General features: G+C 39.5%; 4 protein-coding genes across 4 annotated transcripts; 2 read left to right on the top strand and 2 right to left on the bottom strand.

Annotated features, from left to right (window-relative positions):
- Window positions 1-17: 17 nt before the first annotated feature.
- K444DRAFT_395716 (uncharacterized protein) lies at window positions 18-503 on the bottom strand. The gene has a single exon (XM_024872483.1). It carries the CDS (start codon window positions 363-365, stop codon window positions 108-110), a length of 258 nt encoding a protein of 85 aa, XP_024736972.1. The 5' UTR covers window positions 366-503; the 3' UTR covers window positions 18-107.
- A 138-nt stretch (window positions 504-641) lies between these two features.
- K444DRAFT_528743 (P-type ATPase-like protein) lies at window positions 642-5,338 on the top strand (the record flags this gene model as incomplete). The annotated part of the gene is made up of 3 exons (XM_024874749.1): window positions 642-1,100; window positions 1,166-4,368; window positions 4,426-5,338. The coding sequence occupies 3 exons, from the start codon at window positions 642-644 to the stop codon at window positions 5,336-5,338; spliced, it is 4,575 nt and encodes a 1,524-aa protein (XP_024736973.1).
- A 1,006-nt stretch (window positions 5,339-6,344) lies between these two features.
- On the top strand, window positions 6,345-8,445 carry K444DRAFT_395780 (succinate-semialdehyde dehydrogenase, variant). Its single transcript, XM_024872484.1, has 3 exons — window positions 6,345-6,495; window positions 6,549-6,711; window positions 6,778-8,445. Exons 1-3 carry the CDS (start codon window positions 6,434-6,436, stop codon window positions 8,383-8,385), a joined length of 1,833 nt encoding a protein of 610 aa, XP_024736974.1. The 5' UTR covers window positions 6,345-6,433; the 3' UTR covers window positions 8,386-8,445.
- Window positions 8,446-10,299: 1,854 nt separating this feature from the next.
- Window positions 10,300-12,293, bottom strand: K444DRAFT_663320 (cytochrome P450). The gene is made up of 2 exons (XM_024886818.1): window positions 11,930-12,293; window positions 10,300-11,867 (listed from the first exon to the last, which is right to left on the bottom strand). The coding sequence occupies exons 1-2, from the start codon at window positions 12,127-12,129 to the stop codon at window positions 10,493-10,495; spliced, it is 1,575 nt and encodes a 524-aa protein (XP_024736975.1). The 5' UTR covers window positions 12,130-12,293; the 3' UTR covers window positions 10,300-10,492.
- Window positions 12,294-21,437: the final 9,144 nt, after the last annotated feature.

Consider the following 21,437-nt stretch of genomic DNA (forward strand, 5'->3'; position numbering starts at 1 on the left):
GTAGAAGTTTGAGCTCCTGTAGAGGCGCTATACCGCTGGCTTGCGTGAAACCGGATCGGGCGGTAAAGGAAAATCTCCCTGCATTTGCTCGTGACTCAATCTTGGCCCTATACTCCAGAGAGCATAGGTTGACAGCCTGCACCACGAGGAGGTGTTGAGTCGTCGCAGGCCGGTACCTGCACACCTACAATCCTCCAGGATCCTATTATAGCCCCTGTATGGGCGTATGCACAGCCGTAACACTCAGCTTTAGCCAGCCTGCTTTGCTTGGCATAGAGGATCCCTAGGTTGTTGAATGTAGAGAGCGTCGACATGTGCTCCGGACCCCAGGCCTTCTCTTTGCCTTGCAGCGCCCGCTGGTACATCTGCTCGGCCTCATCCAGCTTACCCAGAAAAGTGAGAAATCGCTCTCAGCTGCCACCACGATACTTATTCGCCTCGCGTACGACGACGCGGACCGCCCTTTTAAGCCTGCACTCATCCACCGGCTTTCATCCGACCCCAATTGACACGAACCGCAGTTCAATCTGGCTCGTGTGTACTACAAATTACTGGGTGGGCGGAGGTAGCGATTCGGCCAGCGAAGGTCAATCTGGCGGACCTCTCGGGTTGACCGTGCTCTGCCCGCAACCTCACATACCATGGCAACGCCTGCAAACGAGGGCGACCAGAGCGACGGCAGCCACGGAAACAGGCCTATCAACAAGACGAAACGGTCAAGATGGGCAACGCGCAAGCTGACGGTCAAGAGCAGCAAGGTCAAGCGGCTGTCGCTCCTGGGCCGCACGCACAACACAAGACACTCCAACGAGAACAAGAAGGCGTCTGGAGGCTCCGAGTCACTACGGCAGCCAAATCAAGACCATGGCGGCCCAGAAGAAGAGGAGACCGAGGATTCCGGGCCCGGGCCCAGGACTCTATATTTCAACCTGCCGCTCCCTGACGACTTGAAGGACGAGGATGGTGAACCGGCGCAAACATACGCGCGAAACAAGATCCGCACAGCGAAATACACGCCGCTGTCCTTTATACCCAAGAATCTGTACTTCCAATTCCACAACGTGGCCAATATCTTCTTCTTGTTCATCACTGTAATTGCTGTAAGTTCGTTCTGATGTGAATGGGTCTCCCCACAAACAACGAGAAGCTGACAGCCTTGGACTAGTGCTTCCCTATATTCGGCGTTAACAATCCCGGCCTCAACTCTGCTCCTCTGATATTCATCATTGCAGTCACAGCAGTCAGAGATGCTATCGAGGATCGGCGGCGGACCATCTCGGATAAACAGCTCAACAACTCCCCAGTTTATCGGCTGTGCGGCTGGGATAACGTCAATGTGAAGGAAGACAACGTATCGAGTTGGAGAAAGACGAAGAAAGCTACCTCAAGATTTCTAGACATCATTTGGCATTCCATCGAGAGCTTGTGGAAGAGGAAAAACAAGGGCAAGGGGGCAACCGGCATCGGGCATGATGGTCCCCGCGCGTCGATCGAGACGACAAGGACTCGTCCGGAATCTATCATATCCCCCTACACGGAGAGAACGTCGTTTGTTTCGGCCCGTGAAAATATCCAGATGACGCCAGTTCCGTCTCCACATCCTCGGCCGGACCAGCTTCAGCCGCAGCCTCAGCTCCAGGACCCCCGGGAGCGGCCAACCTCGGCCTTTTCCTTCCAGCCCAGCGAGGTCAACATACGAACAGTCAAGACAGACTTGATCAACTATGACATTCAAGCCCCAGGCAAAGCACGCTTCCATCGGAGTGCGTGGAAAGACCTCCAAGTCGGTGACTTTGTGCGAATATATAATGATGACGAGTTCCCCGCTGATGTTATCATCCTGGCGAGCTCGGATCCCGAAGGCGCCTGCTACATCGAGACCAAAAACCTGGATGGGGAGACCAACCTGAAGTACCGGCAGGCTCTTCGCTGTGGGCGATCTCTCAAACATGCGAAGGATTGTGAAAGAGCACAGTTCCGGATCGAAAGTGAAGCACCACAACCTAACCTCTACAAGTATAATGCCGCCATCAAGTGGAATCAGAAGATCGCAGGCCAATCGCATGAGATGTCAGAACCTGTCACGATCGATAACGTCCTCTTACGAGGCTGCAATCTGAGAAATACGGAATGGGCTCTCGGCATCGTCATATTCACTGGTCACGACACGAAGACCATGATGAACGCAGGGATAACCCCTAGTAAGCGGGCTCGCATCTCCAGGGAGCTAAACTTCAACGTCATCTGTAACTTTGGCGTCCTGTTCATCATGTGCCTTATTGCCGCCGTCGCTAACGGCGTCGCCTGGGGACAGAACGATGCATCACTGCATTATTTCGACTTCGGGTCTATTGGAGGATCACCAGGCATGAGTGGGTTCACCACATTCTGGGCGTCCATGATCCTCTTCCAGAACTTGGTTCCATTATCGCTCTATATCTCGGTCGAGATCGTGCGAACTCTTCAGGCCGTTTTCATCTACAGCGATGTAGAGATGTGGTATGATCCGATCGGGCAGCCGTGCGTACCGAAGTCATGGAATTTATCCGACGACTTGGGTCAAATTGAGTACATCTTTTCCGATAAGACGGGGACCCTGACCCAGAACGTCATGGAGTTCAAGAAAGCAACTATAAACGGGCAGCCCTATGGCGAGGCGTACACCGAGGCCCAGGCTGGAATGCAGAAGCGGCTGGGAATTGATGTGGAAAAGGAAGGTGAATTGGCAAGAGCTGAGATCGCCGAGGCTAAAGTAAAGGTGCTCAAGGATCTTCGGGAGCTTTACGCCAACCCTTATCTGCATGATGAAGACCTGACCTTTATTGCCCCGGACTTCGTGGAGGACCTCTCCGGAAAGCACGGGCCTGAACAGCAGCACGCTACCGAACGATTCATGCTGGCACTTGCGCTCTGCCACACAGTCATCGCTGACAAGGTCCCAGGAGACGTGCCAAGGATGACATTCAAGGCACAGTCACCGGACGAGGCCGCACTCGTCGCAACAGCCCGTGACATGGGCTTCACAGTTCTCGGAAACACTAGCGAGGGCGTAAATCTGAACGTCATGGGCGAGGAGAAGCACTACCCCATCTTGAACGTAATCGAGTTCAATTCGTCCCGTAAGCGTATGAGTGCTATTGTCAGGATGCCAGACGGCAAGATTATACTCTTCTGTAAGGGTGCAGACAGCGTCATCTACTCACGGCTGAGGCGGGGAGAGCAAGCTGAGCTGCGTAAGAGAACCGCTGAGCATCTCGAAATGTTTGCCAGAGAAGGTCTCCGGACCCTCTGCATTGCAGAGCGGGTATTGGACGACGAAGAAGAATACTACGACTGGCGTAAGATACACGATGCTGCCGCCACAGCACTTGAAGAGCGCGAGGAGAAACTGGAGCAGGCAGCCGACTTGATAGAGCAAGAACTGACACTCTTAGGTGGAACAGCCATCGAGGACCGACTACAAGACGGAGTTCCGGATACCATCGCACTACTAGGCGACGCAGGCATCAAACTCTGGGTGTTAACCGGCGACAAAGTGGAGACGGCCATCAACATCGGATTTTCGTGTAACCTCCTGAACAACGACATGGAGCTCATTCGTCTTCGGGTCGAAGAGGATGAGAACGGTAACACTCCGGACGAGGAATTCATTGGCCTGATACGGGCTGAGCTTGACAAGCACCTAGCGGTGTTCAACCTCACAGGGAGTGACCAAGACCTAGCGGAAGCCCGACATAATCACGAGCCACCAGGCCCGACGCATGGCTTGGTCATCGACGGTTTCACCCTCAGGTGGGCACTGCGTGACGAGCTGAAGCAGAAATTCCTCCTCCTCTGCAAGCAGTGCAAGTCGGTTCTGTGCTGCCGCGTCAGTCCGGCCCAGAAAGCCGCTGTCTGCGCCATGGTGAAGACAGGTCTTGACGTCATGACTCTGTCGGTGGGAGATGGTGCAAACGACGTTGCCATGATCCAGGAGGCAGATGTGGGTGTCGGTATCGCGGGAGTTGAGGGTCGCCAGGCCGTCATGTCGTCCGACTACGCCATCGGCCAGTTCCGATTCCTCCAGAGACTGATACTGGTTCACGGTAGATGGTCCTATCGAAGACTGGCCGAAACCATCAGCAATTTCTTCTATAAGAACATTATTTGGGTGTTCACACTCTTTTGGTTTCAAGTCTTCTGTAACTTTGACATCACTTACGTCTTCGACTATACCTATATCATCCTCATTAATCTGCTCTTCACCTCAGTCCCGGTCGTCCTTATGGGCGTTTTTGATCAGGACGTCTCGGACACTGTCTCGCTAGCCGTGCCTCAGCTATATCGCCGCGGCATCGAGAGGCTGGAGTGGACTCGAAGAAAGTTCTGGTAAGCACCAACCCCGTGACTATTTGGTATATTTCAGTGCACTAAAAATGGGGACAGGCTCTACATGGTTGACGGCTTCTACCAATCCATCATGTGCTTCTTTATTCCGTACCTTACCATCACTGGCGGCCCGTTTGCTTCCGTCAACGGTTTGGATGTGGCGGAGCGAACACGCCTTGGTTGTTATATTGCTCACCCGGCCGTGTTTACCATCAACCTGTACATCCTCATCAACTTGTACCGGTGGGACTGGCTGATGCTTCTGGTCATCGCCGTCAGTGATCTGTTCATCTTCTTCTGGACGGCCGTCTACGGATCCAATATGTCTGGGGCAGCCTTTTATCAGGCGGCGCCACAAGTCTACGGGCAGCTATCGTTCTGGGCAGTCATGCTCATTACGCCAGTCGTATGCATACTCCCTCGATATGCGATCAAGGCGCTGCAGAAGGTGTATTGGCCGTACGACGTCGACATCATCAGGGAGCAGGTACAGCAAGGAAAATTCGACCGCCTCCATCCGGCCAAGGAAGCGGAGGAGAAGGGACTAGAGGGCACAGCCTCGGGGTCATCGGATTCGTCCAAGAAGGGCAAGCACGCGCAATATCCCAGCGTGGACGAAGACAGGCGACCGATCTATCCGCCGTCAGTTGCGACGCATAATACGCGGACACAGAACGGCAGCGACGGAACCAACTCCACGCATCACGATGCGCCATCGGTGGAGATGCCGGTTCGAACGTCGATAGACAGGGCCAGGCCGTCGTATGATCGAATTAGGGTCTCGATGGATCGAGTGCGGGCGAGCTACGAAGCTAGCCACGACTTTACCACAGCGGCACGACTCACCAGGATCGAGTCGTCGCACTCTGCGAACAACTCGCGCAACCGTGCGGCGGCCAACAGCAGTCGAGGTTTCATGCAGGGGCGGCTTCGAGGCCTCCCCATTATATCCAACAAGAGCAGACACTGATGGGTCGCGGCGACTACGGACACCATTCACAACTGCGCAGTTCTCCTTAATCACTCCGTCACTGTAACATAGACTATCCCCTATCCTGGGTCTTTCATTGTTGTCGTTATGTTGATATCCCCGATCTTTCATGCACCTGACGATCTGCATGAGCGATCTACGAACCTGAGGAGGCGAGAAGCGGCTATCGTGGGCCTGTGTCCTCTGTCTCATCACGTTATTGTTTTTTCTCTCTCTATCGGGCGTTCTGGGCCTAGTGGAGAGGGCCAGTTCGTCACACATCAGCCGGCGTTTCGGAATAGGAACTCTACATGATTTTATGGCTTTTATTTCCCCCTTTCTTATTGGAAGTTTATCTGCATCCAGCCAACCGACTTAGAAGGGCGAGAAGAGGAAGGGGAGGAGAGGTTGGGGAGTCATGATGCAGTATCTAGCGAGACTAGGTGGTCTCGGTGCAGCCTCACAGCAAGACCTAATTTGGTTTGCTTCGACAGAGATTGGTCTCTGTGTTGGCATTGTTGTTTTAAGAATTAGGGCTTCTACCACAACGGCGTTCAGAAAAGAGGGAAATGGAAGACGGCGAGGGCAAAGCGGGCAGCTGTGGCTTTTTTGGCATGGCGATTTTGCATGACCTGCGGGCTGTACATTAGTCGAAGCATACCAGATACATGTAATAACGGTCAACTCGGAGAAGAAGATGAAATCGTTATCTACAAGGCGTGCCGCTGATGACTACTGTATTCCCCTTTTCTCATCGACTATCAATGCCCTATTAAGCCTGTCATGTAGCGAACCGTGTATTTACGCCAATGCCCCCCATCATTGGCAATCAATACCCTTCCTTGTAGGAAAGCAGCTGAGGACCCTTGACATGCGCCGCAAAAATGCCAAGACCGGGCGAGGGACAAAGCTGTCATGCTCAACAGCTCTCCCGCTCCCGCTCCCGCTCCCGCTCCAGCTGCCGCTCCACTCCAAGAGCTCCCCTCCAGGCCTCTAGTGAAATAATTCTCTTCGACCTCGGGTCTTGCTCACAGCAGCTCGCCATTCCTTCAATTGAAACAGATTGAGGCAGATCTGGGTGTCAATCCCAGCAGAATGGCCTTGCAGCTCTTGGAGGACTGGCTTAACCAAGCCGAACTGGCCCTCCAACAATGGCTGTAAGGAACTCTTGTCACCCTCCTCGACCCGGTCCATGTTGACCCTGATCCAGGCCAATTGAAGTCGCCCACTACGTATGGGCGGCCCTCTGGACTGCCCTCGGGGCTGCTGCACTGTATCGAACCTACCGTCCCCTCGACAAGCCACGACTGTATTCTGTTTCTGGTCCCAAGCTGCCCGAAAGGGAAGAAATATTAGAGCAGCCGAGTGTGAGGGTACTCATAGCCAATTTCTCTCATTATCCAGAATTTTGCCCTAACAGCCTGCTCTCTTCTCTCTAGACGTCCGGGACCTCGGCCATCCAGTGCTACAACCCAACAACAGGAGAATTCCTCGGTCTTATCAACCCCTCGACCCCCGCCGCCGTTGACCGGGCTATCGAGCAGGCCGCCACGGCACAGAAGAAATGGGCTGCTACGAGCTTCCGCGAGAGACGGGCTGTCCTTCGGAGCATGCTGCAGCACGTGCTAGATAACCAGGAGATGACCTGCAAGGTGGCATGTCTGAACTCGGGCAAGAACATGGTGGACGCTCAGATGGGCGAGATCCTAGTCACGGCTGAGAAGCTGCAGTGGACAATCAAACACGGCGAGAGGGCTCTGGCACCATCGAGACGGCCCACCAACCTGCTCTTGTCGCATAAGCGGAATATAGTCATCTATGAGCCGCTGGGAGTCGTCGCCGCCTTGGTTAGCTGGAACTATCCTTTCCATAATCTCTTGGCCCCAATAATCTCGGCCATCTTTGCCGGCAATGGCATATTGACCAAGGCTTCCGAGCAGACAGCTTGGAGTGCACACTATTTCGCTAGCATTGCACGGGGAGCGCTCGTAGCCCATGGTCACGATCCTGGCTTGATACAGACAATAGTGTGCTGGCCCCAGACAGCCGCCTACATCACCAGTCACCCGGCTATATCGCACATTACCTTTATAGGCTCTCAGGCAGTAGCTCAGAAGGTAGCTGCCTCAGCAGCCAAGGCCTTGATACCTGTCTGCGCCGAACTCGGCGGCAAGGACCATTTCATCCTGTTACAATCCGCCCTCCCAAATGTCAAATCCATCGTTGAGGTGCTCCTCCGCGCCACCTTTCAGTCAAGCGGACAGAACTGCATCGGCGCCGAGCGGGTTATTGCCGCCCCAGCCGTCTACGATCAGTTAATTCCACTCCTTACAGACCGCGTCAAGGACCTCCGTCTCGGCCCGGATGGAGATATGGGTGCCATGATCTCCGACTCGTCTTTTGCCAAGCTCGAGTCTCTCATCGGCGATGCCATCCTCCACGGAGCACATGTACTTGCTGGCGCAAAACGGCATATACATCCCGACTGCCCCAGAGGCCATTACTTTTTACCCACTCTCATCGTAGACGTCACTCCTGAGATGGAAATTGCCAATGAGGAGTGCTTCGGCCCCATTCTGATCCTAATGAGAGCCGAAAATGGCAACTTCTCCTCGCCCGAGGCAGAGGCAGAGGCAATACTGAAGATGGCGAACGCCCCCAACTTCGGGCTCGGCAGCTCCGTCTTCGGCCGCGACTCCGATCCTGTCCTCAAGGCTGTCGTCCGTGGTCTCAAGGCCGGCATGGTGGCCGTGAATGACTTTGCCACATACTACGCAGCGCAGATGCCGTTCGGGGGCGTCGGAGGCTCCGGTTACGGCCGTTTTGCCGGCGAGGAGGGGCTCAGGGGTGTCTGTAACGTCAAGAGTATATACGAGGACCGTTTTGGCTGGCTGGGCATCAGGACGGGCATACCACCAGCCATCCGCTACCCGGTTAGGAGCCAGCACCGCAGCTGGCAATTTGCCAAGGGCGTTGTGGAGCTCGGTTATGGCATTAGCACGGCGAGGAAGGGGAAGGGGCTACTAGAAATAATAAAGAACAGCTAGTCGCCAGGGCGCAGAAGTGGCCAGAGGCGGGCAAAGCTGTAATAGGTGAAGTAGGTATATCACGGCTGTGAATTATTTCTACCAGAGAGACAATAAGAACAGTATCCGTTCCGTATGACTCAAGAGCTGCAGGTTCCGTACCTAACATGTCTTCCTTGTCTATGACGGTTGCCCAGGTCCCCTGCCATTTGTAACTTCGTGTTCAGCCACGCTAAACCTCCATCCATGGGCTCCTACAGTTACACCTGGATTTTTATCAAGTAAGCGGGCAGCCCATGTCTGTACTGACAACAAGACTGGTTTCGAGAATTCCTCTAAGCCATGGACACAAAAGTATTCCGAATCAAACGAAGAAATGATAGCCAAGTCTCATATAGAGTCATGCGTCATCTTTTCTTTCGCCTATTGAAGCTTTCAGGAAAGATGAATCAGTACATGTCTGGGTATCATCATCTCAGAGTAATCTTAGTAGAGGGATAAATCACGCATCCTCACAAACCAGACCACAAGAAACTATCTGATCTCATGTCATTGTTCATATGCAGAGAGACGCCCACTAATCTGTCTGGCTATCTGACTAGACATCTGGCCCTGGACACTGCCGTCGAGAAAGCCTATTGCCAGACCTGTCATGGTGATGAAAGAGCATCCATCCACTTTTCACCTCTATTACTCCTGAGCACCCCCAATTTTCTAGAGGCAAACCGAAAATACCGTGTCGCGTTAATGCAGGTTGTGACCTGGTGGTCGCTGCGAACCAAGGGTTGGGACATCACTTCCGACCACTTACCAGCCCGATCCACCAGCTCCCCAAGCATCTCCACCATTGGTGTCCTGCTTAGACTCTGCAGCCGAGACGGCACCACCTGATGCAGCCTCAGTGCCCGAGGGAGCTGCTCCACAGCCAGAGCCACCGCCGTTGGAGCCTTCAGCGGTATCGCCACCGCCTGAGCCATCCGACACGATCTTATTAACCGGGCCACCTTTAAAGCCCTCGCCAACAAGCCTGCACTATACGCCGAAAAAGAGCCTTTAATCGAAGGCCAATTACGGGCCGATTTTAGTATTCTGATCGGCAATTCCAGATTTTATTACGATATATAAATTGTAGCCATTTCGAAAGAATCAGCTAGAGAGGACTTTCAGGCCACGCTTCAAGAGGCGTACGATAGCAAAGCCAGGAAGTACAAAACAGTAGGGTCTTTTATTAGACCTCTGATTTTTTCGGCAGGAGGCCTTATGGCCGTGGAATCAGCGAAGCACTATAAAGAGCTTCAGAAACTGATAGGGCCCTCTGCGGACTGGCTAGACACTTCGATTGGCCTTACGCTAACGAAGACTAGAGCGCACGCTGCAGCTTCGATCGTCAACGTGCTTCCTCGACGTACGGCTAGGACTTAGCCACCGAACACCTTACACCTTACCTCGCCAACCAGCCTATAAACCCAAATAACCCCTTTTTCAAAACAACCCCAAATTGAACCCCTACCTCGATAGCTACCATCTCATTTCTTATAGTCTTTCACCCACTAAGCTATATATAGCTTGATATAATGTTTGAAGTTGACAATTTCTTTAGTTTCCTTTATATAGACTCTCCACACACTCATATAGCTTCAGTTTTCTTATAGTCAATTTCTTTAGTATAGACAGCATTCAGGCAGATTAGCTATATAGGCACATTAATTTACACCCTATCCCACCCTAAGCTATGCTGATAATTAAGGGTGGTCAGTGTGACGGCGGGATCAATGCAATGGTCGAAAGCTCAAAGTTCAAAGAATCTCATGTATTGGAAAATACTAAGCTATGGAACAAAGTAGGGAGGATGCCTCGACCTTTAGTATTGTTCCGTCCAAGCAATTCCGGCTTAGCTTCGTTTTGTGCCTGTTTCCGATATCCTGTCCTTGGCAGATCATGCCCTTACGCCAGCCGTCACAGTCTGAAGGTATCCGATCGAAACACCGGTACCCATCTGAATTATTATATGATCTAATACGGCTACACAGGTCACTATCAGCTGGTTAATCTTTTACCGGGGCCACGAGCAGCAGACCCTCACATGATGGATCTAGCGGAATCCCCAGGTTGTTAAGTTCTTTGGGGCTTAGGCCATAACAACTTTCCAAGTGATATTATTCCAGTCTTTTCGTCGCGATAATTTCAGGCGCAAATCAGCTCCAGCGACTGGTCTACCAATACCAGATGTCATTGTTGGCATCGTTCTTTCCGGAACGGTTAGCGTTCTCCCTTCCGCGTCAGTAATGTCGAAACTGAGCAACAAAGCAATCATCATTCCCCAAATCTCCATGGAGGCGAAATGTCGGCCTGGACAAAGATGTTTCCCGCCGCCGAAAGGCACGTAGGTGCCCGGCTTTATGGGCGATTCTAATTCTCCAAGCACACCAGCGCCCTTGATAAATCTCGTCGGATCGAAATTACCGGCCTGGGACCCCCAATGTTCCTTCGAGACATGGAGGACACTTTGCGAAGCCATCAAAGTAGTACCTTTCTTCAGGAGGTACTCCTGACCACCTTTTCCGTTGGAAATGATAGTGTCTTCCATAACCACGCGGTTGAAAGCCCCAACTGCGACTGTACGCAAGTTCTCGTGGAAAGCAGCGACAAGGAGCGGGCAACGCTCCTCGAGTTTCGCCACATTCATCGTCATCTCGCGCTTCCCGTCGCCGCGTCGCTCCGGGCTTTCCGCAACAACGCCCGATACCTCCTCTCGTAACCGAAACACCAGCGACGGATCACTCCAGATGTGAACAAAATACCAATTGAATGTAGGGATTGTGTTGAAAAGCGCGGCCTGGAGCGTTGCTTGGAGAAAGGCTGCTATGTCGCTTTCCGAGAATCCGAACTCGTGAAGAAGATCGTACGAGCCTCTCCAAAGCGCCGAGACGTCATCCGCCTCGTGCTTCTTCTCCTTTGTGTACTTGATAAGGGCACGATGAATGCGATTACGGGCCATCCATGCACTGGGTGCAGTCATCCAAGGTGCTGGACCCAAAGCGAAATGCACCAGTTTGCTGTCGACGTACCAATAATCGTCGACGAGCGAAGGGTGGGCACAGAATGGGTTATCTCTCCCCAACATCGCTGTGGTAGAAGCGAACGATAGTTTGTCGCGGAGCCACAACCAACTGTCCTCTACATTGACTTCGTCCGGCAATTCGTCGAGCTGACGGAATAAGTCGGTAAGCACAGCTTTATTAATCTCCTTGAGTTCAACCCCATTCAAGCAGCCGTAGAAGTTCTTGGTCCAACGCGCCTCCAAGCCAGTACTTGGATCCACGTATTTGCGTACCCCTGCCTTCGAAATTGTGAAGAGCTTGGCAATTGTGTCACGAAGAACAGGGTCGAAGCTCAGGGATCGCGACTTGATCATCGCATTGACTAATTCAGGCGAAGCTACGAAATAGACTTTCCCACCCATCATGGGAAGCGTATAAGCTTCTTTGCCTTCGGCTTGTTTGCTGAGACGTGTCAGTCTTCAATCTAGTGACAGCAAGAGATACCACGAGAGTCTATCACATACTAGGTCTTCGTAAAGAAGGCATGTGACAACGTGACCATATCCAACACATGGCCGATAATAGGAATTGTGGGTTTCAAGACTGGCGGCTCTCGTGCATCGAGCTGCACATTAGAGAGGCGCCATAAGAGGAGAAGCGCACCGCCAACTAACGCCGTCGCAATTGCGGTCGCGTTACTTGTGAGTGTCTCGACGATGGCCATCCTGAACCTTGTCGCGGGTGTGTATAGACAGAATTACAGCTCGGGTTTATATAAAAACAAATTTTGGGTAAAGAAGAAAGATGAAGTTTGCTTTCAATTCAATGTAATGTTTCAAAGGCACCACTTGTCACATGTGCAGAGATAATCGCCGTTTAGGAGGTCTGTATTAACAATCATTAAAGAGAAGGGGGGTCGATCCGATCCTTATATACACCGCAGCTGTCCCGATATGGGCACGGTTGTTGTACAGTTATCCTAGCCCTTGTAGCTATTTATGCATGACACCACAGAAGGATTGTTCACTTGCCACATTGGTGCATCAAATACCCCCACCCTGCTTTTACGAGCATCCACTTTGGAGTTAGGCCCCCCAATCTTACCAATTTCAACGATTATAAGAGATATCCTTTAATAAACGAGTAAAAGTTGGACAGGAAAAGAAATAAAATCTATGAAATGTGATCTTTCCCGCGGAGCTCCAGGGACTTTGATTGAATTATCATCCAGCCTTATAGAAGAGGGTGGGTCTTGAGAAGTTGAAACCAAAGCCGAGCAATCTAAATTTTCTTATGCTGACGACCCTTATTAGTAGGGTTCCGGATCCTTCGGTTTGCCGACCCATTTTTAAAGAATATTCTCGCCGTAGCTATTGGCATTAAGGCAGTTTGGGGTGTGATCCACAAACCGCTGTGCCCCTCAACATGGATTACTAAGCTGGGTGTACATAGCCGGGCTTCGCCTCACTGAATAGAACCACCATCCTTCCCTCTAATTCCTCATCCTTGACTTTCTGGTAAGCGACGCAGGGATACGATTATGTCACCTCGCAGATCTCCTTGGATTCGCAGTCAAGCTCCTATACCCTCTAATCCGTCCTTAATAGCCCCTCTGATCTTCGGGGCCCAAATCGATACGGTAGCAACCATATACTTTATATCCGCACCCACCCTATCCGTTAATCCGCATTAACCAGAAGCCTTTTCCGTCCCTCCTACATACCCGCAGACCTGTATAATACCTCTTCGGTCCCGAAAACCCGAATTCTCCCCATCTAGTACCCTCTATTTGCCCTCGATCTCAGGACTTGGTATACACACTTCTCAGAGGAAGATATACTAAGTAAGTCATACCTATAGCCTATGGCGAAGCAAAGCCTATTACGACCCCGCCATTCTATTATAAACTTTAATTAAAATTATTAATATTATTAATATCAGGGACCTTCTATGGCTAGAGATCTAGGAGAACCTTAATATAAACAGGGACAGAGTTATTACAGAGCTCTTTATCCTTTCAAAGCTCAGGAATTAATACCTCCTTTAATAAGGCAATTCGAAATATTCCAATTACTAGCGCTATACTTTAAATCTTATTATCTTTCCTTTAGTAATTACTAATTAGACTTCCTCTAACTATATAGTACTCTCTAGACCCCCGGTATATATAAAACTACCTTACTCTTTATAAAGAACTAGAGAAGCTATCTATATAATCCAAGAATAGAAATAATAAGATAATAAAAGAACTTTCTAATTTTAAAAATACTAATTAGTATAATAGAGGTAATATACCTGCCTTATAATAGCTTATCTAGTTAATATATAACTTCTATAAGGCCGAATATAATCCGCCAAGCCCCGAGCTTTTCCTAGAGTCTATTAAGATACTCTTAGAGAGAAAGCCTACTATAATACGACAGGCCGTACTCGTCGAAAATTGCATTATTTTGGCGGTTTTGAGGTTTAGGTCATATAGTAAAGGCCGCAGCCTTTTATATATAACTTGCGGAAATCATATAAGAAAGCTGGTTTTTCTATAGACTTAGAGAATAATCCTTTATAAGTATTTAATTAATTAAGCTTTTATATATTATATACTATTTATATTTTACTATTTATGCTTTTGATTTATTATTCTACTATTAAGTCACGTTTTGTACTCTAGTATACTTTATATGGGTTTTTGTCTTATTATAGTTTCCCTTCTATATATTTTATAATAAGTAATATAGAGAGGATAGAAACTTTATAGTTAAGGTAATACTCTTATAAAGTTCTGAGGGATATCTATAAGGCGGATTATTAGCTTAGCAAGTTAGGAGAGAAAAGGGCTATTATAATACCTTAAGCCTAAGGCCAAAATATTAAGAATATATAAGTATTAATCTTAGTATCTTATATTAATTTCCGATATACCTAATAACTTGAATACAGGTTAGCTATAAGATATAATTACTAGTATAATATATAGGAATAATAGAAATAGAGGCTAACTATAAAAGAAAAAGAAATAAAGGAAATAAAATAAGAAATATTATACTAAAATAATACGAGTTAGATCTTAGTTAGAATTAGACTTTAGTATTCGGAAATAAAGTTATATTATTAATTTATATATTATTTTTAGTTATAGTAAAAGCCGGAATTAAAGTAGCTTTAATTTTAGTAGTAAAGCTTGCTCCTAAGTTCAAAAAAATACCTAAAAGAGAAAATACCCTTAAATTCAAATAAAATAATAAACTAGAATTAGAAATAAAAATTAAAAAGAAATTAGAAATAAGAAATTATATAAATAAACTAGAGAAGCTTCTAGAGAAAAAAATAGATACTAAATAAAGAAAGAAAAGAGAATTCAGAAAAGTCAGAAAAATTAGTAAAATTATATTTATTATTTTTATTATTATTTTTAATAGTATTAATAAATATATCTAGTTTAGTAAAATTAAGGAAAAATACTATAGGTATTAAGCTAAAGAAATAGAAAAGAGAATAGAAATAATAGAAATAAGACTAGAAAAGCTATTACCTTATTACTATTAATACTAAAACTTAAATCTTAATTATATCTATTATTATTAACCGGTTTCTTTCTAATTCTGGTTCCTAAACCAAAAAACATACTTAAATAAGAAGTTAGTCTTTTAGGAATTTTATTAGTAGAAATTTCAGGTATAGAAACTTTATAATTAATTATAGAAGAAATTATTAAGATTAATATAGCTAAGAATAAATATATACTAGTACCAGGTTTAAACCTACTATTTATAAAAGCTTCTAGAATACTATAGTTTTAGGGAAGTAATATTTCTATATTCTTGAAATAATATATAGATATATATAAGAACTATTATATTTCTAATAATACTAAAAGAAAAAGAATTATCTATTATATCTCTCCTATTTATAAGAATTAGATTAAAACTATACCAGAATACTATACTAATAATTCGGGAAATTACTAGAAAACTAAGTTCTTTAAAGCCTTATTAAAGAAATTCCGAGAATATAACTGGGAAATACTTAAAATTAGCTATAACTTTCTTAATTAGATTATTATATAAGCCTAGAATAAAGAAATCTTATCTAAGTCTTATATTAATATATTTAATAAAGTATTAAAGAAATTACTAAAAAGAAAAGAAATAAATAAAATTATTTAGTATTAAGAATTTATAAGGGAATTATTTATTCTAGTAAAAGATTATATTTTTAAGAATATAAATTTTAAGCTTATAAATATTTTTATTTATAAATATAATAAAATATATAAAAAGATAATAATATTTTATTAGTATAAAAAGAAAAAATATTATTTTAATATTACTAATAACCTAGATATATTTAGATATAATAATTTATAATATAGTTCCTAAACTAGAAGATAATTATTTCTTACTAGTTTCTTTTATTATATTTCCTAAAGCTACTATAAATATAAATAAAAAAAGAATCTAACCTATAGCTAATTATATAAAACTTACTAAAAGTAATAAACTCAAGGGAAATAATATTAACTAGCTAATAAGAAGTCTAGAAAAACTATCTATTACTACTATAATTTAAGAGAATTTATAGAGATAATTTAATATAGCTATTATTATAATTTAAGAAAATATCTATAGCCTACTTATATAGCCTAGCTAACTATAGTAAATATAATAGTATTAATAGTCTAATAAGTATAATTCGAGTTTTTAGGGAAAATATACTAGAAGTTATAATAGAGGTTATAGAGAATATTATAATAGCTATAATAATTAAACTAAAATAAATAAAGAATCTAGATAATTATATTCTAGAAAAAGTTAGTTTTAAATATAATTAGAAAATATTATTTAAGTTAATATAGCCTATAGTATAGATCTAGAACTAAGAAAACGAATTTACTATAAGTACTATAGTAGGAATAAGAATAATAATATTAATCTAGAATATATTTATATTTCTTAGTTTTATTATCTATTAATAAAAAACTTATAAACTATAAATATATTTACTAATTTAATAAAAAATAGTATAAAGAGCTATTTAAGCCTAAATAAGAAAGTATTTCCTTTTTCCTTATTAGTAAGTACTAGTAGTTTAACTAAATTATTTCTTAAATCCGAGAAAGAAAATTTAATTATAATTTAAATATTTAATTTAAAAATATCTAGAAATTAATAGGAAATACCTAGTTTATTAGATAAAAAAGAAAAAAGAAAACTAGTTAACCGGAATCTATATATAAAAATAAGCAAGTTATATCTAGGAAATCTAAATAGCCGCTTCACCTTAGAGGAAATTATATTAGAATTACTAATATTTTAGGTTCTGAAATTAATAAATAATACTAAAATTTAGCTATAAATAGTATTTCTATTAATATTATAACGGGTTCCTTATTAAGGAAAAAGGGAAAAGAAATAGAAATAGCTAAAGAGGTTTTCTAAAAACAAGCTAGAATAAAAGAAAAGCTATTCTATATAAGAGGCCAGAAGAATACTATTTTAAGAAATAATAAATAAAGAAATAGCCTAGCTAAAGATATAAATATTAATACTTTCGGAAATAAATAAAATAAATTAGGGACCTAATATATTCTTAATTATAATAAGTATAGAATTCCTAAAGTTAATAATATTCTAATAAAACTACTAAAGAAAGTAATTATTTTATTTCTAAAAACTTAAAAAAGAATAAAAATATTTATTAATATCTTAAAAATACTAGATCTAGCTATTATATTTTAGAACTAATAAATTAAGAATAATACTTTTTATTTTATTATCTTATAAATAAGAAATACTATTATATTAAATATAATTAGATATATTAGAAAATTTATAGAACTAGTAATTATAGCTTATATAATAAATAGAATATTTAAAGAATTAGAAATACTAGCTTAGATACTTAATACTAATAGAATTATTTAATTTAAAGGCAGTAGTATTAATATTCGGATATTACTAACTTATAAATATATTATATAAGCTTTATATCTCTAGTTCATATTTCGAGAACCTTAAGAAAATATTAAATATAAAGAAATAATTAATACTAGAACTAAAGTTAATATTTTCTCTAAAAAGATTTCCAAGAATATTAGTAAAATAGTATATAATATTATAGATTATTAAATATCTATTATTATTAGAATAGAATTTGGATTTATAAGAATAGTAAAGCTTAGAGCTAAGATTATAAATAGAATAAAATATAAAAATATTTTTTTTCTAGTTAAAAGGGCTTTAAAAATCCTATTTAGTTAATTATTTTTAGTAAAAATAAAGATAAATATTATATATAGGAATAGTAGTTTATAAAATAGAAGATTTACTAATTCTAAAAATAACTAGAATACTTATATTATTATAATTATTTTATTTTTAAAGAATATTGGAAAATAGAAAAAAATAATAGTTTAAGAATACTAAATTCCTAGAATTAAGGAATTAAATAATATAAAATAGAAAACTAAAAATAAAAAGAAAAAATAAAGCCTAGTATTATAACTAGTAGTAATATTAGGGGAAATAGGAAAATACCGGAATTTCCTATAAATTCTTTTATTTTGGGTTTAGGAATTTAGAAAATTAATAATATTTTTAGAGAAACTAAAATAGAAAAGGTTCTAATTAGAATATTATTAAAAATAGTTCCGGAATTAATAGAAAAAGAAATAAAAAGAATATTAAGTAAAGATATTTCTAAAGAAAAAGTAAAATAATATCTCCTAATAATAAAGAAATATATTTCCGAAGTTAAGAAATATTAAACTTAAGATTAGAAAGAATTCTAGAATATATAAGAACTTAAGAAAAGTATATTAAAATACCGGATAAAAAGGTACTTTTTATATCTAACTAGAAAGAAGCTAAATAAAAAAATTATAAATTCCGGAAATTAGATAAAAAAAGTACTAGAGAAAATAGCTATAGTTCTTAAAAAAAAGAATAATAACTATAGTTTATTTCTAGTTATAGGAATATATAAAATAAAAAATAAAAAGATTTAACTAGTAAATACTAATAATAGAACTAGAAAAGACTCTAGTAAATATTCGGACTAGTTTAAGAAATCTAAAGCTAGAAAATACCTATAAAAGTATATTAGGAAATATAAGAACTACTTTTTATTAAAAATATTAGCTATTTTAAAAGATTTATAACTTATTCCGGAATATTTTAAATAATTAGATATTAGTAATTAGCTCTAGGAAAAGAAACTAGCTATATTTCAAGAATTAATAATTAATTAAGAAAATATAATTATATTTAATTAGAAAGAAATAAGAAAAGTTTATAAGAATATTAGCTTATCTATTCTAATTAAGACTATTAAATATAAAGTCTAATAAAAGAAGAATTTCCCATATCCTAAAGCTCTAGTACTAGTAATAGTAAAAATACTATTAGAATATCTAGATTATAGAATTCTTAAAAAATATAATAGACCTTATTAAAATCTATAGTTTTTAGTTATAAAGAAAGTTACTAGAACTTATAAACTAATTAATACTACTATAAAAATAAATTTAATAATTCTATAAAATACTAACTTACTTCTATTTACTAATAAGATCTCGGAGGAATTTACTAGATATATTTATATCTTTCTAATTAATTTCTTTTCCAAATATAATTAACTTATACTAAATATTTATAATAGAGATTTAATTATATTTATAATATTTCTGAAATTATTAAGAATAATTATATTACCTTAGAGAACTACTAATTCTGTTATATAGTTTATATGAATTATTATAACTATTCTAGAGAATTTGTTTCTTAAAATTACTATACTATTTATTAATAATATTAGAAATAAGGGACCTTATATAGCTTATAATAAGTAGTTTATTTTATTTAGAATTTGATATTTTATATTCGAATATTTTTAAAACCTAGATATAACTCTAGATAAAATTAAATAAGCCAGAACTAGTATAAGAGAAAAATTATAGTTCTATTATAATAGTATAATTATTATTAGCTTTATTTATAGAATACTTAGAAAAAGCCTTTCGAGTTTAGGAATTACTAAGATCTCAAAATAGAAATATTATAATAATATAACTAAAAATAAGGCATTTATCGGAATTATTATTTATTATTATATTTGAATTAAAGGCTTTATAATTATTACTAAATTCATTTATTACTTAATAAGGAAAGATATAATATAGAACTAGAATAATAAATAAAAGTAAGCTATATGAATTCTTTAAAAAAAGCTTACTATAGCTCTAATACTTTATAAGTTATACTATAATTTATTAGAAGGCTAGGAAATAATTATATTAATAATAGATACTAGCCTAGATAAATAGGGCGGAACTTTTAGTTAATATAATAATAAAGGGAAAAAGAAAGTTATATAGTATAAATCTGAAATCTAGAATAATACTAAACGGAAATATAATATTATTAAGAAAAAATACTAAAGGCTAATAAAGTATTTATAGAAAGTATAATTCTAGCTATATAAAGTTTACTTTATTCTTAAACTAGATATTAATATACTTATTATATAGTTAAGTAAAGTAACTATAGATCTTTCTAGAATTCTAGTTATTTACTAGCTAGTATAAATTTAGTTATTTAATTTTAAAGTCAAGTATATTAAGAGAACTAAATATACTATTACTAATAAATTATTAAGATATTTATAATAAAAAGGTAATACTAAAAATAATAAAAATATTAATAAATAGTTAGTAATAAAGTTTAATATTATTAGAATAGTACTTATTAGACAGAAAATTTGAATAAAAGAAGTAGTTCTGGTTTAGTTATATAATATTATTTTAAGAAATTAGATTCCTAAAAACTTTACTAGATATTTAAATAATAGTATTTAGTTACTAGAGATTAATAATTAAAGCCTTACTATATCTAGAAGCGAATTAATAATATTAAAAAATAATAAAATCCAGAAGTTATATAATAAAGGCTATAGCCTTTTATATATAACTACTAGTAAAATAGTAAATAATAATACTAATTTATATACTTTATTTAATAACCCGACTATTTTACTAGATTTCTTAAATAATAGCTATTTCTAATAATACTAAAATATTATATAATATCTTATAATACTTTCTAGACTAAAAGAAATATTTAGGATTAAGTTTCGAAAATTAAGTAAAGAAGCTTTGAATTATAGTATAAGAGATTAATTACTTTAGAGAATTATATCTAAAGTATACCTATTTTATCTTATTATTAATAACTAAGAATAAAGAGAAATTATTATTAAAAAGCTATATAATAAAATTAGATATACTAGAAGAGAAAGTACCTTTTACTTAATAGCTAGTTACTATTACTAGAAAAATTATTATAACTATATATAGAAATATATTAATATTTATAAAGTCTATTAGTATAAGAATAAAAGAAAATAAAAAGAAGTTCTATATCTAATAAAAGCTATATTTCTTTTCTATTACCTTAGAATTAATATAGTTAAATTACTAGACTATAAAGAATATAACTTATTAGTTATTACTAGAAATAACTTCTTAAGATAAATTAAAGCTAGATCTTTAAAAAACCTAACTAGTAAGAAAATAGCCAAGTTTATTTAGGAAGAAATTATTTATAAATATAGTTTATTTAGGTAGCTTAAAATAAATAATAAATCGGAATTTAAAAAAGTAGTAATTCAGGAACTTAATAAGCTAGGAATTAATAGAATTATTATTTTAGTCTATAATTTTAAAGGAAATAATATAATTAAAAGAGAATATTAACCGATTATTTAAGTATTTATAGTATTTATAATAAATAAAAAGAAGCTTTAGATAGATTTATTATTATATATTTTATTTACTAATTAAATTACTATATATAAACTAACTAGATTTATCTCTTTTTATATAGTTTATAATAAAGAAATAGTACTATTTATAGAAATATATTTTCTAATCTAGAGAATACTTAAATAAGACAAAGTCTATAATAGAGAAATACTTCTAGAAATATATATAAAGTAAATATAAATAAGAAATAAAGATATTAAAGAAGCCAGAATAAA

The sequence above is a fragment of the Hyaloscypha bicolor genome, assembly GCF_002865645.1.
Source record: "Hyaloscypha bicolor E unplaced genomic scaffold K444scaffold_61, whole genome shotgun sequence".
Taxonomy (NCBI): domain Eukaryota; kingdom Fungi; phylum Ascomycota; class Leotiomycetes; order Helotiales; family Hyaloscyphaceae; genus Hyaloscypha; species Hyaloscypha bicolor.